Here is a 14675-nt window from a genome sequence, read left to right on the forward strand (position 1 = left end):
ATAGAAAGTGGCAACAATAACCCAAAGGTTTTGTTTTCTGTAGTTAATAAACTACTCCAACCAACATCTGGCCCAACTACCTCTATGAAATTAGAAGTAAGAAATTAAAGATCTAAATAATTCAACTAATATAATTACGTCATCTGTTTATATCTCTCCCTGTTTTCCCACTCCATCCAGCTCATTCTCTAAGTTCTCGCCAGTCACATCTGCTTTTGTTAATAACCTGCTCTGTAAGAAGAGGCCGACTAATTGTGTACTGGACTCCATCCCCAGCACACTACTTAAATCCTGCCTTTATGCCATAATCCCGACTGCTACAACAATAATAAACTCATCCCTTGACACTGGCTCTGTGCCGCTCACTTTTAAAATCGCTTCTGTAACCCCAATGTTAAGTCTGGTCTTGATGCTGACAATCTTAACAACTTTCGGCCTATTTCCCACTTACCTTTCCTGTCAAAAGCTCTTGAGTGTGTTGTAGCCTCCCAGCTCACCAATTACTTAACCTCTAATAATTTGATGGAACCCTTTCAATCTGGTTTCAGGGCACGGCACAGCTGTGAAACTGCTCTGCTACGGGTAACCAATGATTTGCTTATGGCAGCAGACTCTGGACAAACCAGCATATTAATTCTATTAGACCTCAGTGCAGCATTTGACACTGTCAGACATGACATTCTACTGTCCAGAATGGAGAACATGCTGGGTATCTCTGGCACTGCCCTCCAGTGGTTCAAGTCCTATCTGACTGATAGGCAAGAGTTTGTTATTCTTGGCAACAGCAGATCCAGCTCAGCACCAGTCACACAAGGAGTTCCTCAGGGCTCTGTCCTCGGCCTCCTTCTCTTCTGTATTTATATGCTTCCCCTTGGCCATATTATTCGTAGCTATGGACTGGGCTATCATTTTATGCAGATGATACTCAACTCTACTTCAATGTTAAAAGTGGAACTTCATCAGAGCTTTCTCAGCTCACAACCTGCCTTAGTGAAATTAAAACCTGGATGGAGCAGAACTCTTTAAAATTAAATTGCAACAAAACTGAACTCCTGCAAATTGGGACTAAAATGCAGCTTAATAAAATGAGCTCCTTCCCAGTTAATCTTGGCGGTGATCTCATCAGACCTGCCTCTACTGCAAAGAATCTTGGTGTCATTTTTGATTCCTCCTTTTCTTATTCCGCCCACATAAATCACATTAAGAAACTTTTACTTTCACCTCCGTAACATATCCCGTGTTCTCTCTTTCCTCTCCTTTCTAAGGCTGAGAAACTTGTCCATGCTTTTATCACATCGCGCATCGATTATTGTAACTCGCTTGGCAGGTGCCCTTCTAATCTTATATCACAGCTCCAGCTTATTCAAAACACGGCTGCAAGAGTCCTTACTCGAACCAGCAGCAGCGAGCACATCACACCCATCCTGCTCTGTCATCACTGCCTCCCTGTGTCTTACAGAACTGAATATAAAATCCTACTAATAACCTACAAAGCCTTAAATGACCTTGAGCCAAACTACATCAGTGATCTTCTCCATCATTATGTGCCTGCCCGCCACCTAAGGCCCTCTGATTCTGGTAATCTTGTTGTGCCTCACACTAATCTACACTCCATGGGTGACAGGGCCTTCAGCTGTATAGCGCCCAGACTCTAGAATGACCTACCGAAATTAATCAGGTCAGCTGACTCCATGAATTCTTTTAAAAAACAACTCAAAACTCATCTGTTCAGGAAGGCTTTTAGCTCTACTTGACTTTATTGCCCTTCTCATAGTTTACCTGTCAAGATGCTCATGTAACCTGTATGTATGTGTGCTAGACCATCAATTGTGTTGTCGGTTAGGCTTTTCTCTGAATTTACTGTCTTAATCTTCTTTATTTATTTATTTGGTTTGTACAATGCTATACACTGTATACCCTGCCGTTCTTTCTTATATTCTGTAAGTGCCTTGAGTACGGGAAAGGCGCTATATAAATATAGCGTGACCTGGGTCTTCCCCGGGGCCTCCTCCCAGTTGGAAGTGCCCGGGCATCCAGGAGGCATCCTGATCAGATGCCCGAGCCACCTCATCGGACTCCTCTTGATGCGGAGGAGCAGTGGCTCTACTCTGAGCCCCTTCCCCTATCTTTAAGCAAAAGCCCAGACACCCTGCGGAGGAAACACATTTGAGCCGCTTGTATTCGCGATGTCGTCCTTTCGGTCACTACCCATAGCTCATGACCATAGGTGAGGGCAGGAAACAGCAAAAACCTGAAATTTATAATTATGTGGATATGCAAAATAAGCAAGACATTCTCAAATTGTGCCTATTAAAAACAGCAAAAACCTGAAATGTATAATTTAGTGTAATACCATTAAATGAACATCAACAGCTAGAAATTCAAGTCTTTGAAATTGTGCCCAAAGAACTAAAATTATGCACATTACACAAATATCTTAGACTAATTTAGTTACAGCACTTTTTTAAAAATACATCATAGGAAATGTTTGCATGGACAATAAGATTAGTGCTTACAAAGAAATACAAGTAATAAGGGTTTCAAGGGACAAAAACCATTTACTCACCACTGACACACACTGCTTCAAAATAGCTCTTGACAGAGATAGTAAAGCTGCACAATGTCTATAATATGGAAGGAACAAAATATCCTTTTCATAGACATGGAACACCATTGGAAAAACAAATGGTAGTGAGTTATTCAACAACTTTTTAAAATAAATAAATAAAAAGGCAATATGGAACAGAAAAAATCATGTACATTATAATAATTGCAACCCTTTAATTCTTTTACACACACCCTACACCAAGACTTGGAATGAAGACTTTGGACCCTGTAATGAAATCAATGCCCACATTAGTAGTAAAAATGTAGTAACTGGACACAACATGAAAAGATCAATTTGTGCCTCAGGAACATACAAAAATAAATGGTATCTCATAAAATTCAGTAACATCAATATACCCAATGACAATACAATTCCTAAGAGGCTTAACATACCACATGCACTTCTGGCGAGGTCATCCACCTGAAGCTACACAGCAAGTATTTAGATAAAAAATAATGCAAGATTTATTTATTATGAGGAAAGAATGAAAGAGTGCATCTAAAACAGTGGTCTAATTTAAAGAAGGAGGAGGACCACACCATGTGGAAAAACTTTACAGAGAGATATGCTTGTTATCCACATGACCTATTAGGTACATGTGGAAAAGCCAGGACAATCGATGCAAAGTACTACTTACTGTATATCAGTGCTTTCCAAACTCAGTCCTGTGGACCGGTTGCAGGTTTTTGTTCCAACCAACTTCTGTTTTTAATTGGACTCCTGGGCTAATTAAGTGAGCTGCTGTTTCCTATGTTTTGTGAAAAATATAAAAATGAGAAAACTAAGTTTGGTTTAAAAATAAATAATTATATATAATATTAAAATGTACCAAGCAGTTATATGGAAACTTTTCCAGGTATTCTAATTGTTTAATTAATCCCTTATTTGCTAATTAGTAGGTCTGACACTAAAGTAGTTGAAGCCTTTTGATTATTCAGTGTTGTTTGCCTGGGTGTCTGCTCTGCTTGTTTTTAATTGTCATTAATAAGATACAACAAAGGGGGGAAACTGCACAGAGAAAGGGCAAAATACAATTAAATCAACAAAAGAGACTTGAGCATTTAAATCTATAGCAAAAGCAGAACTATTTCTAAACAGGTTATAAATGTAAAAATCATGCTGCTGTGCTTTTCTGAATGTAGAACAAGACAAAAAATACCAGCTAATTAAATGAGATCAGTGTTATCCACTGTTGTCACGGATTATGGATCTGGTTGGAACAAAAGCCTGCAGCCACAGTGGGTCCCCAGGACCGAGTTTGGGAAGCACTGACTTACATTATTTCATTGTTAACATTATCAATGAAGACAATTCAACTTCTTACACTTTGGTACAGCTCACACATATAATTAAAGCAATCATGGCTTGGTGCAGTTTACTTGTATTTATAAAGAATGTTTTACAAATGGTAATTTCTTCCTTAGAACTTATCAGAAATACAGCTGAATCACAAATATGGAATGAAAAAAAAAAAAGGAATATTTGTACAGTAGACAAACAGCAACTAAACAGAAGTGAGGGGTTTTCAGTAAAGCAGATGCAGATTCTTGCCCCAACTGCTTCTTACCCAACCTAAAAAAAAGATTTTTCACTAGAAGTTGAGTCTGTATTTGTCAAATAAGGGCAGCCTGGTCCCAGAGGGTCGAAAATGGATAAATGTTGCAATTAAATATCAAAAGGTAACAGGCCAAAAGGCAGAAGGAAAGATTTAGAATAAAACTGCAGACCTGCTGAACATAGCTCAAGCATACACAGTGAAGCCACCGTGAGGTGAACTTTGTTACTTACTTTTTAACACAGCTACACTGTCCAAAATAATGCACAACATTCCAACATATTAAAGAAAAATAAACACCATACTTTCATTATTCCAATTTATAAAAGAAATACTACATGACTACATGCATTGTATATTAGGGATATAAAATGGCTGTTATTTTAAAACTGTCCTGTAATTAAAAGTTGAAGAGTATTCCTGCTAGGCTGGTGAAAACAAGAGAAAATTAACAGAACACTCAGATATTTCAGAGGAAAATCAAGTTAAAAATTCTTTAATAATGGCATAATGCATACATTTTCACTGGACACATCTTAGTTGGCAGAGGTCGATCATGTATTTCTGTCATTAAAATCCATTTGTCTTTTACACATATTCCAATAAAATGTCTTTACCTTGTATCAAAAGTGACCACAACTATGTGAGATAAATGAAACTAAAGGCAATCATGCATTACTTACTAAAATGTATTTCAATGTTTAGTTGTGTAACACATTCGAAATATAAAAAAATACTTAAGTCATTTTCTAAATTGATTTACTACAACGATTTACACTTAGGTAGTCAAGAAGCAGTGTAAGCAAGTTATTTGGACTAAATATTCAATTAATGAAACATACACAAACACAAAAGAAAAAAGCACATCTAAGAAAGCAATATTATGTTTAAAAGGAATGATCTTTTAATTTAAGTCCTCCATCTGTTCATCACTTTCCCAAGTCTCATGTTCCACTACTTCCCCATGTTGGGAGTTACAGTGCTTCAGATGCTTCCGGATGCCTCGGAGAAAGTTTGACTCAAAATTACAATAGGGGCATTTGTATAGTCCTTGCTTGTGGTGAAGGTTCACATGATTGTTTAGTAGACTTTCCAGAAAGAAGGACTTGTCACATTCTTTGCATGCATAAGGTTTGGGAATATTGTGCTTTCTGCTTACATGATACAGCACAAAGCCTTTCATTTTGCCACGCCAGTTGCAGATTTTACAGTAGTACCTGCCTACATTTCTACGAATATATTTCGATAAAAATTCCTCTTCTTCATCCTGGGCAGTCTCTTTGGCTTCATCAGGCTCAGTCTGCATTTTTAAACTAGCCGAGCTGTCATCTAGCATGGCACTGCTGTCATCACCTTCTTTCTCTGTTTGTGAATTATCTTCCTCATTGCTGTCACTTCGCTTTCTTTTTAGGTTATTTTCACTTTTTGATGCATCAGGACTGCCCAGATCTGAAATCTCCAGCTCACTGTCATTCGTGCTGTTAAGTGGTGTAAACTTTGCAGGTGTGCTACAAAAGAACTCTGACTCCATATCATTTTTTTCTTCTTTTGGATCACTGGTGACTTTCAGCTTATCATCTTCCGGTTTAACTAGCGGCAGCTGATTGCCACTAGGTGTGACTTTGGGCACCTCATTCTCCTTGCCTTTATTTTTGGACATTGAATTGTTGGCACTTCCTGAAAAGGAGTGTCGGATTATAACATGGTCATACACACTTGTATATGTTTTTCCAGTGAAAAAGCACATTTGACAATGGAAAAGCTTGGGGCTCCTCTGATAAAAGATAACCTTTCCAAGTCTGCCTATATCAACATGTTCACAGTTCACTGGGTGATAAGTACCAATATGAATCTGAAAGTTTTCATTGCTTATACACTGATAACTGCAATAAGCGCACTGTAAATGCCCAGTTATGTTTAGCACTTGTTTGTTTGTCTCCATTTTGTGTACAATATGGCCAATCAGCACAAGATTACAAATCCATATAATATGTCAAGATTCTGCAGAAGAAAAAGAAAAATTAGATTACTGGATTTGGTAAGATTTTTTGTAAAAATATTTACACAATGTTTGTGCAAGATGCTTAATTAATGCCACCATAAAAATGTACCAGGCTACATGAAGAAACAGTTGTTAGCATTAGTACCTCAATGCTCCAAATTTTTACACTCATTTCTTAGGCAGATCATTGAGTTTGTAAGTTCGCCCAATGTCACTGTGGCTTCCTTTAAAGCCATGGTCTGCAAAGAGCTTTTAAAATAATAAAAGGTGTTAATCAGGACAGGGGTATTAAAAAAAGGTATCCAAAGCATTAAACATCCCATGTAGCATGATGAAAACAGTCAACAATAAGTTGACAAAATATAGCTCAATAGTTACTCTACTAAGATTAGGAAATCAGGACTGATGAGAACACGAGAAAACTGGTTAGGGAGGCCACCAAGAGGCCTACAGCAACATTAAAGGCGCTGCAAGATTTCCTAGCAAGTACTAGTTGTTCCCTACATGTGACAACAATCGGTCATATTATTCATATGTCTGGGTTGTCGGGTAGGGTAGCAAGATGAAAGCCTTTTCTCACAAACAACAACATTCAAGCCCGGCTAAAGTTTGCAAAAAGGTATACCCAGACTCCCACCATGTGGAAAAATGTATTATTGTCTAATGAGGCCAAGGTTGAACTATTTGGCCAGAATTCCAAAAGGTATGTTTGGCTCAAAAATAACACAGCACATATTCAAAAGAACACCATACTCTCAGTGAAACATGGTTGAGGTAGCATCATGCTTTGAAGATACTATTCTTCAGCTGGAACTGGGGCTTTTGTCAAGGTAAATGAAATCATGAATAGCTCCAAGTATCAGTCTATTTTGACACAAAACCTTCAATCATCTGTTAGGAAGCTGGAGATGAAGAGAAATTTCACATTTCAGCATGACAACGACCCAAAGCATACATCAAAATCAACAAAGCAATGACTTCATTAAAGGACAATCAATGTTCTGAAATGGCCACGCTAAAGCCCAGACCTTAATCCAATTGAAAATCTGTGGGATGATCTGAAGAGAGCTATACACAGGAGATGCCCTTATAATCTGATAAATATAAACATTTTTTGCTAAAAGGAGTGGGCAAAAATTATAAACTCCAGATGTGCCAAATTGATAAGACTCTTGCCCAAAATGACTGAGTGCTCCAATAAAATCAAAAGAAGACTTCAACTACATATTATTTTAGTTCGTTTGCATACTAATGCAAACAGATTTTTGTATCATTCTTTTTCCTTTTTTCACTAAACAGTTTCAGATTTGTTCTCACCTTACTTATATAGACTGAAATTTTGTAATAAACATGGAATAATTTCTGACAGGATTTATTTTGGTTTCATTTTTTAATTACACAAAATTTGTGATTTTGGCGGCATGTTTAGACTTTTTATATCCACTGTAGATACTATATGGGGATAAGGTTGCAGACTGGCATTACTTTGGACAAAGTGCTAAAGAAGTTAGGCTATGGGTCTTTGAGGCACCAAAACTAACTAAGCAAGTTTAAAAAGTGGACAATGTAATGCTAATAGCCACACTAGTTACAAAATAATAACTTGGCCAAATGGGAGGATTGATAGCTCTTAACATCCAATACCTAAAACAAATATGAAAAATTACCTTCTGTTTCAATGTATTGGACAAACATAACGTGATAAAATCTTTTATAAATAAATACATTTCTCGCCATTTGAGTAAAGAGTACATCAAGTAAGTGGAGATGCATTTTCTAGTAAACAAAATGATGTTGGGTCCTTTAAAATATTCTTGTTTATCACAATATTGGAAAGTGGTCACATTTTGCATGTTGCTAAGCCACAGAAGTAACAATTTCACTGTACTCTGTATATGTGACAGTATGAGTACAGCCAGAGAAATGAATCATAAGAAGTACACTAACTACAATGGCAGTGCTAAACAGGTCTGACCAAAAGGACATGGCATCAGACTAATCCGTGTTAACACCAGTAATAACCTGCACACTTTCAAATGGATCTTCATCCACATAAAAACTGTCAACATTAAAATGATTTTGGCAAATTAAAAGAAGCCATTTCATTTAAGCAATTTGCAGGAGTTTCATTAACTTTATAAAGCACAGACGGAACAGCAGAAAACAAAGTAATTTATTTTTATTTTAGTCTTTTAGATTTGCTAAGGTTTTTATTCATAAAACATGCTACAAAAAGGTAAATAGTTTTAGTCAATATACTACAACCAGGCCAAACAATCAGCACCTAAAAAAAAAAGCATTTTGTTGCATAAGCTTTGCTTAAGCAGTAACTCAAACACTTTTGGTTGTGCTCACATTTATTCGGAGTACCACTCATACAATAATAAACTCAATAATATCATCTTGCTATTAATCACAGTCATTTCATGAAAGGACTCTTTGTTGGATGATCATTTATAATAGATGCATTAGAAACTGGGTCTCAAGGCCAAAAAGGTTGAGATTCATTGCTTTAAGAGCCTTCCTTATTTATATTTTTAACATTAATTGCCAAGCTACTATTATATATTCTAAAAAATGGTTGAGGGCACGAATTTGCAAAACTACTGTACTTGCAATCCTATTGGTCTCAACTGAAGTTGCAAGTTTTCTAAAAAAAGCTATATGAAATAAAGTTTGATTGTCTGGGCAGTTACAGTAAAGGAATAGGGAACTTATAGCAGCATAATACTATTCCATGTCTGATGATTTCAATGTAAAATTAATGGAAAAAGATTTCTTCAATTTCCTGCAAAATCTAAACTTTTCACTCACATTCACAAGTCATTATTTTGAGTTGACTGATGACTCTACAGTGAATATTCTAAACAGCAGTATGGATAACCGGATGACTGATAACTTCCAGTCTGGAGTTATTTTTCTGACTTCAACTTGATGCTGTTAGGATAAGTGAGAGATGCCTACAAAATCATGGTGAAGAACACATGTTAAGAAAATAAATTTAGTGAATTACTGGCAGATGTGTAACTACACTGACAGCATAGCTTGCCCAGAATTCTGGAATTAAAAGCACTACACATACGGTGAATCCGCTATGATATAACTGTTAATTAACTCCTTATGCATTAAGGGTTTTTTTTGGGCAATATTACACTTAAATAGCTATTACTTGTTTAATGTAATAAAGGAGCTGCAAATAGCTGCACAACACTTCAAATTTTTAAAAGTATTTATATGATTAAAATCACTTTTCTCAACCAAATAAACAAAAAATGTGGTGCTTCAGGAATTTCTCCCAAAAAAGATTTTACAGTACATATCCACATCATTTTATTATGCATAATCCTGGAATCAAGTTTATTTTGTCTGTTAGCTATCACTAAATGAAATTTAGATGCTATATCCCATAATATGCAAAGTTCTATACTGTATGGTAAAAGGTGTTCCCTTTTGAAATAGTCCGTTTCACCTAAACAATCTCTCAAAACAATTACCGCAGTTGCAATTATATACATATTTTTTAATTTGTATTTAAAAAATATACATATACACACAAACTCCTCATATCACTCTAAAGCAACATGTACACAATTTGTAACTATGTATGTATAATTATGTGCTCATCAAAACCTTTGTTTTCAAACTTATTTTTCACACCAGTCCATGAAACAATTTTGTTTACCACTAGACACAGTCTTCTGTTGCAGTTGCCCAATATGTTCAGTGCATTATTTATTTTTCCTGTTGTCGTTGTTGCCTTTTTTCTGACATTTCACATTTATATATATATTAAGTACATACTGTACATTAATTTTCATACTAGCTTCTTTCAATGCTGGAAACAATGTCTTTGCTGGTAACTCTGAGCACAGAGCTAGTCATATAGACACACACACTTGACACAGACTCACACTTATTATAATTACGAAGCCCTTGGATCATTTTATGTTTCTTCGTACTTTATAGCAACTGGAGCTAGTTAAAAACAAAACTTCTTACTGTTACACCAGTGCTAAATTAATGAAGTTGCACTGTACCATATTTTCAGAATTACCAGAGCCAACTGTAGATAATCTACATACCAAAGAAAACATGGGACAAAATACCATTTATAATTTGGCAAAAGTCTTTTATCATTAAATGGTATGTGGTTGAAAATGAAAGTGTCATTTATGGAAATCATACTTAGACGAAATTATAAGCTGAGTAAAATTAAACTGTACAGAAAACCAGACAATACAAGTTTCAGTCAGGACTGGTTTCTAAGTTGCATCTGATGGTGCAGTGACAAGCTATAGTTATGTGTAATAGAATAAGCATGTTAATGGTAGGATATATGGATTTGTGTGTTAAACATATGTCTTTACTCACATTGCTCAAGGAAATTGATTTATATATTTTTTTGCTTTTGTCCATTTAGCTATGCATCTGGGAGAAATATCTGTAACTGTTTCAGCCTTGAATAGCTCGAATGAATGTGTTTCTTTCAAAATCATTTAAGACCTATACATGTGTGTTGCACAAAAGGATACATTAATCTAATCAGCATCAAAATATTCTGGATTTACCCTCACTATAATACAGATTTAGTTCCTGAGCACTATATGTAATCTTACTTTCTCTGTGAATCCTGAAAGGCTACTTTTTTTTTTTTTATTAGATAAATGGATGAACTATTACAAGTGGCGTTTACTAATTGCATGTTGCAAAACAGATAAGTCCATACAAGTCTACAAAAGAATGCACACTGCACAGAAAACTTATTTGACAAGTGGGAAAATATTTTGCAACTGTGAAAGAATAGAAAAAACATTAACTGCTACGTATTTTGTTAAGCAGCTTTGTTTCATAAATAAACAGATGATTCCCTAACATAAATAAAAGCAAATTTAAATATTTTAACAATAGTATAAGCATTTTGGACTTTAAGATGACATGACTGGCTTATCCAAATATGTTATATTACTGTTGCCTAAGGCTAAGTGATATGGTTAGCATTTATTAGGCCATCTCACGCTCTCTCTCTTTGTCTCTCCTGATGAAACAACACAGCTCGCAGTAAACCAATTATTTTTTAAATTTAGCACACTTATTCTTCTAGAAAATTTACTAGTAAAGTTCACATTTCACTGAGATATCTGAACTTTGCATGTTGTACAATGTTCCAAAATTTTAAAAATCTTCCACTGAAAAGCATTGGTGAATTTGCATACTTTTCTATCACAAAAACAGAAGACCATTGCCTGCAATTTTAGTTATGGATTAGTTTACAGTTTCAAATATACCCCAACAGAGGTTACTTAAAACAAAGCAACTGACTGTTTAACAAAGTACTAACAAAATGTAAAATGCACAATATTTCACATCAGCTGAGTAGGACCCTGAATGCACATAAATGTTAAGCAATGCATAAAATTTTGGATAATTTTCCTATCTGAAACTTCAGTTTAAGGTCTGCTAAACTATTTTTTACTTATATGTAACAATAAAAAGGACTGATGGCACATTCATTGAAATTCTGACATAACAATAAAATAGACGGAGATTAAAATTATCTTACTGATCAGGTGTGTCTAAATAAAACCATTTCTCTCTAATATAAAAGAAAATCTTGAGACCAGACTATTGCCAAGAGATATTTTCAAGTCCCGCCCTCCTTTCAGTTAATAGCCCACGTCCACGGTCCTCTCACCTCTCATTCATGTGAATGCTTTTGTTGGACACAATTTCTGCGCCCTCAGCTCTTATAAATTTTTACGTTTTCCTCACTTTAAAGTTCCCAATAAAATAACTTATGTTCAAATCTTACTGAAGAATTTCATCCCGAAGGGTTATCAACAAAAAAAATGAGTACACAGGCAATCCTAGCAAACAAATTAGTGCGAAAATTGTTGATCTGTTACACGGAAAATTGCTTAAATGCATGTCAATAGACTATGAAACAGTTGGTGGTGGTGGTGCGGAAGCATCCACTTGCAATACCCCAATGAATATCTACAAGCGTTAATACTGTTGAAAGAAGGATGTATCATAATGTTATTGCATATTGACAGAAGAATGTATCATAATGGTATTGCATAATTTATGTATAAGTGATGGGCTATGCAATAGGACAAGATTAGTTGTATTCAAAATTGGTCAAACAAATCTGAAATGTACACTGAAACGTAAAATTTTAACAGACGACAAGAAAGGTAATGTAGTACTTCTTCTGCGGATAACATTAGACACCAAAGAAGATCTTGATATGCCATTCGTATTAAAACATTTACAGTTTCCCGTTAAAATAAATTTTGCTATGACAATTAACAAATCAAACATTCAAAAAAGTTGGTTTATTTATTAGAGAGAAAGAAACGATATTCACTCGTGGGCAGTTACACGTTGCGTTGTCACGATGCAAGTCCAAACACAGAATCAAAATTCAGTGTGATAGTGACAAAAAATGAATTCCAAATATTTGTTTTGCTTAAGTTTTACTGTAAAAGTGCAAGTTTAAAAAGTATTTGCGTGTTAATTTCAAAGCAAAACAGAATTAAAACATATAACGCAACAAATACCTCTAACACAACATCAAAAATTTTCTTTCAATTTATTACGTTTTACTATTTTTTTACTATGGTTAATTACTCGCTGTAATATAAAATACTTATATTATGCATATGGAACAATTCCCATGAAAATAATCTGTTTAAATTGTACATCCGCTTCCTCATACGCAAGCGGCAGAGCCCACCCGGGGTTGGCGAGCGAAGCGAGCAGGAGGCAAAGCCCCTAATTATCTACAAAAAAAATCTTTTTAATATATGACTTTTAAACAAATGGAAAAATGATCCAATTCACAATCCAACTGAGCAAAGAATGAAAAAATGAAATGCTGACATATAAAGCAAAGTGTTAGGCAGCAATAATATCCACAAAATTTAAAAAGCACTAAATTTTTTTAGTTAAATTAACTGTGATAATATTAAAAAAGGTTGTTTGCACAGCTGATTATTATGATTATATAAAGAATAACACGTGATGCACAAATGTAACATGTCATCTTTCTATGACAATGAAAATAAAATGCTTACAGAATTAAGCCGTGTATATCAAGTACTCATGAGATTCTGATATTTTTATAAAAACAAAAAGCGTATTTATCTGTTACAAAGATAAATATATGGCTTTTCTAATATTTAAGCCATAGTGGAAATAAATAAATATATATATATATATATATATATATCTCACACACACACTTGTACCAAAGGAAGCATTTACTAGTCACTTTACTAAATACCTTCTCCCCTTCTGCATTAGCTATGCATGCGTGTACCGAGTTCAATCGCATCAATGGAGCTTTATTCTTCTTGGAGTCCTTTCTGCTCCAAGGAGTCTAAACACTGGCTTAAACAGTTACATAACCTTTTTTCAATTGCAGTTGATTTCCTATTACACGGGGTAAAGTTAAAATCGTTTAGCGTTAACTCATGTTCACCAAAAAGAGAAGAAATACCCGCCTAATATATACAACATACATACTGTATAATGAATTGTGCTCAGTTCGAAGGATGAACGTCAAGTTGAAGAAAATCGACTGATGCCTGTTAAATCGCACTGCAGCACCAGACAGAACAGGGGGATGCACGCTGCACAAAGAACAGTTCTTTATTCTGTATTCGCGTCAAAAAAATTTACTCATTTGCTCCATCTGCTTGTATCAATCAAAGCTCAATTTCAGTGCGGTTTCGTGCAACAACCACGTTCCCAAAACAGGAATCGCATTTTGATTCAGATTAACTCAACAACAACCATATGAGAAAATTGGCCATATTAACTGGGAGCCGTACGGGACACAAACACGCGTTCAGTTCTTCTACGGCTCCTGTAGCTCGCGAGTAAAGCGGACTCTGCATCGATGTAAATACGAAGCTCCTCTCTACAAAGCACCAAAGAAGAAGACTCATAGCAAACTGCAGCGAAAATAAAGACTTACCAGGGCGATATTCTTACCTTTTAAATTTATATCATTAAAGAGATAAAATTACAAGTTACAGCTATCAAAATAATAAACTCAAAAAGAACAACGCTTCCAAAAAGACGTAAAATTCAGGCCTGTCGTCGCGTACGTTGTAATCACTTGCGAGCCAATCGGAAAGCACGCCAGACGCCCGTAGCCGGAAGTCGCGCGTTGAAACCTAAATGGGTTTAGTTGAAGAAAAGAAACTGGTTCTTTAAGGTGTCTTGTGTGCTTTGCTAGTTGAACTTATACATAAATTGCATGAAATTGGAAAGTGTGATTATATAGACACCATTAACGGTTTTTTACAACTCATTTAGTATTTGTGTCTTAGCTCATGAAAATGAGAAAGGGAATCAAAACGTTTTTCATGAATGAAATGAATTGCAGTACTAGGTTGTTGTACCGTGTTAGCAATTATGAATGTAGTGAGAAGTCAAGTAAAATGACAATGAAATGAAAAAAATCACTGGCAGATTTTTACTGTCCAAATCAGAGGCTGTTT

The 14675-nt window shown here is 35.4% G+C and overlaps 1 protein-coding gene across 3 annotated transcripts; it reads right to left on the reverse strand.

The window, feature by feature from the left end:
* Nucleotides 1-4630: 4630 nt before the first annotated feature.
* Nucleotides 4631-14314, reverse strand: LOC120523450 (chromosome alignment-maintaining phosphoprotein 1-like). 3 transcript variants are annotated; one of them, XM_039744776.1, is made up of 2 exons: nt 14164-14314; nt 4631-6164 (listed from the first exon to the last, which is right to left on the reverse strand). In XM_039744776.1, the coding sequence occupies exon 2, from the start codon at nt 6103-6105 to the stop codon at nt 5068-5070; it is 1038 nt and encodes a 345-aa protein (XP_039600710.1). In that variant the 5' UTR covers nt 6106-6164; nt 14164-14314; the 3' UTR covers nt 4631-5067. The 3 variants fall into 3 exon arrangements, with proteins under 3 accessions (XP_039600710.1, XP_039600712.1, XP_039600711.1); XM_039744778.1 differs by having other exon boundaries at nt 14147-14314; XM_039744777.1 differs by lacking the exon at nt 14164-14314 and adding an exon at nt 13693-14032.
* Nucleotides 14315-14675: the final 361 nt, after the last annotated feature.

This window comes from Polypterus senegalus, chromosome 2, assembly GCF_016835505.1.
Source record: "Polypterus senegalus isolate Bchr_013 chromosome 2, ASM1683550v1, whole genome shotgun sequence".
Taxonomy (NCBI): domain Eukaryota; kingdom Metazoa; phylum Chordata; class Cladistia; order Polypteriformes; family Polypteridae; genus Polypterus; species Polypterus senegalus.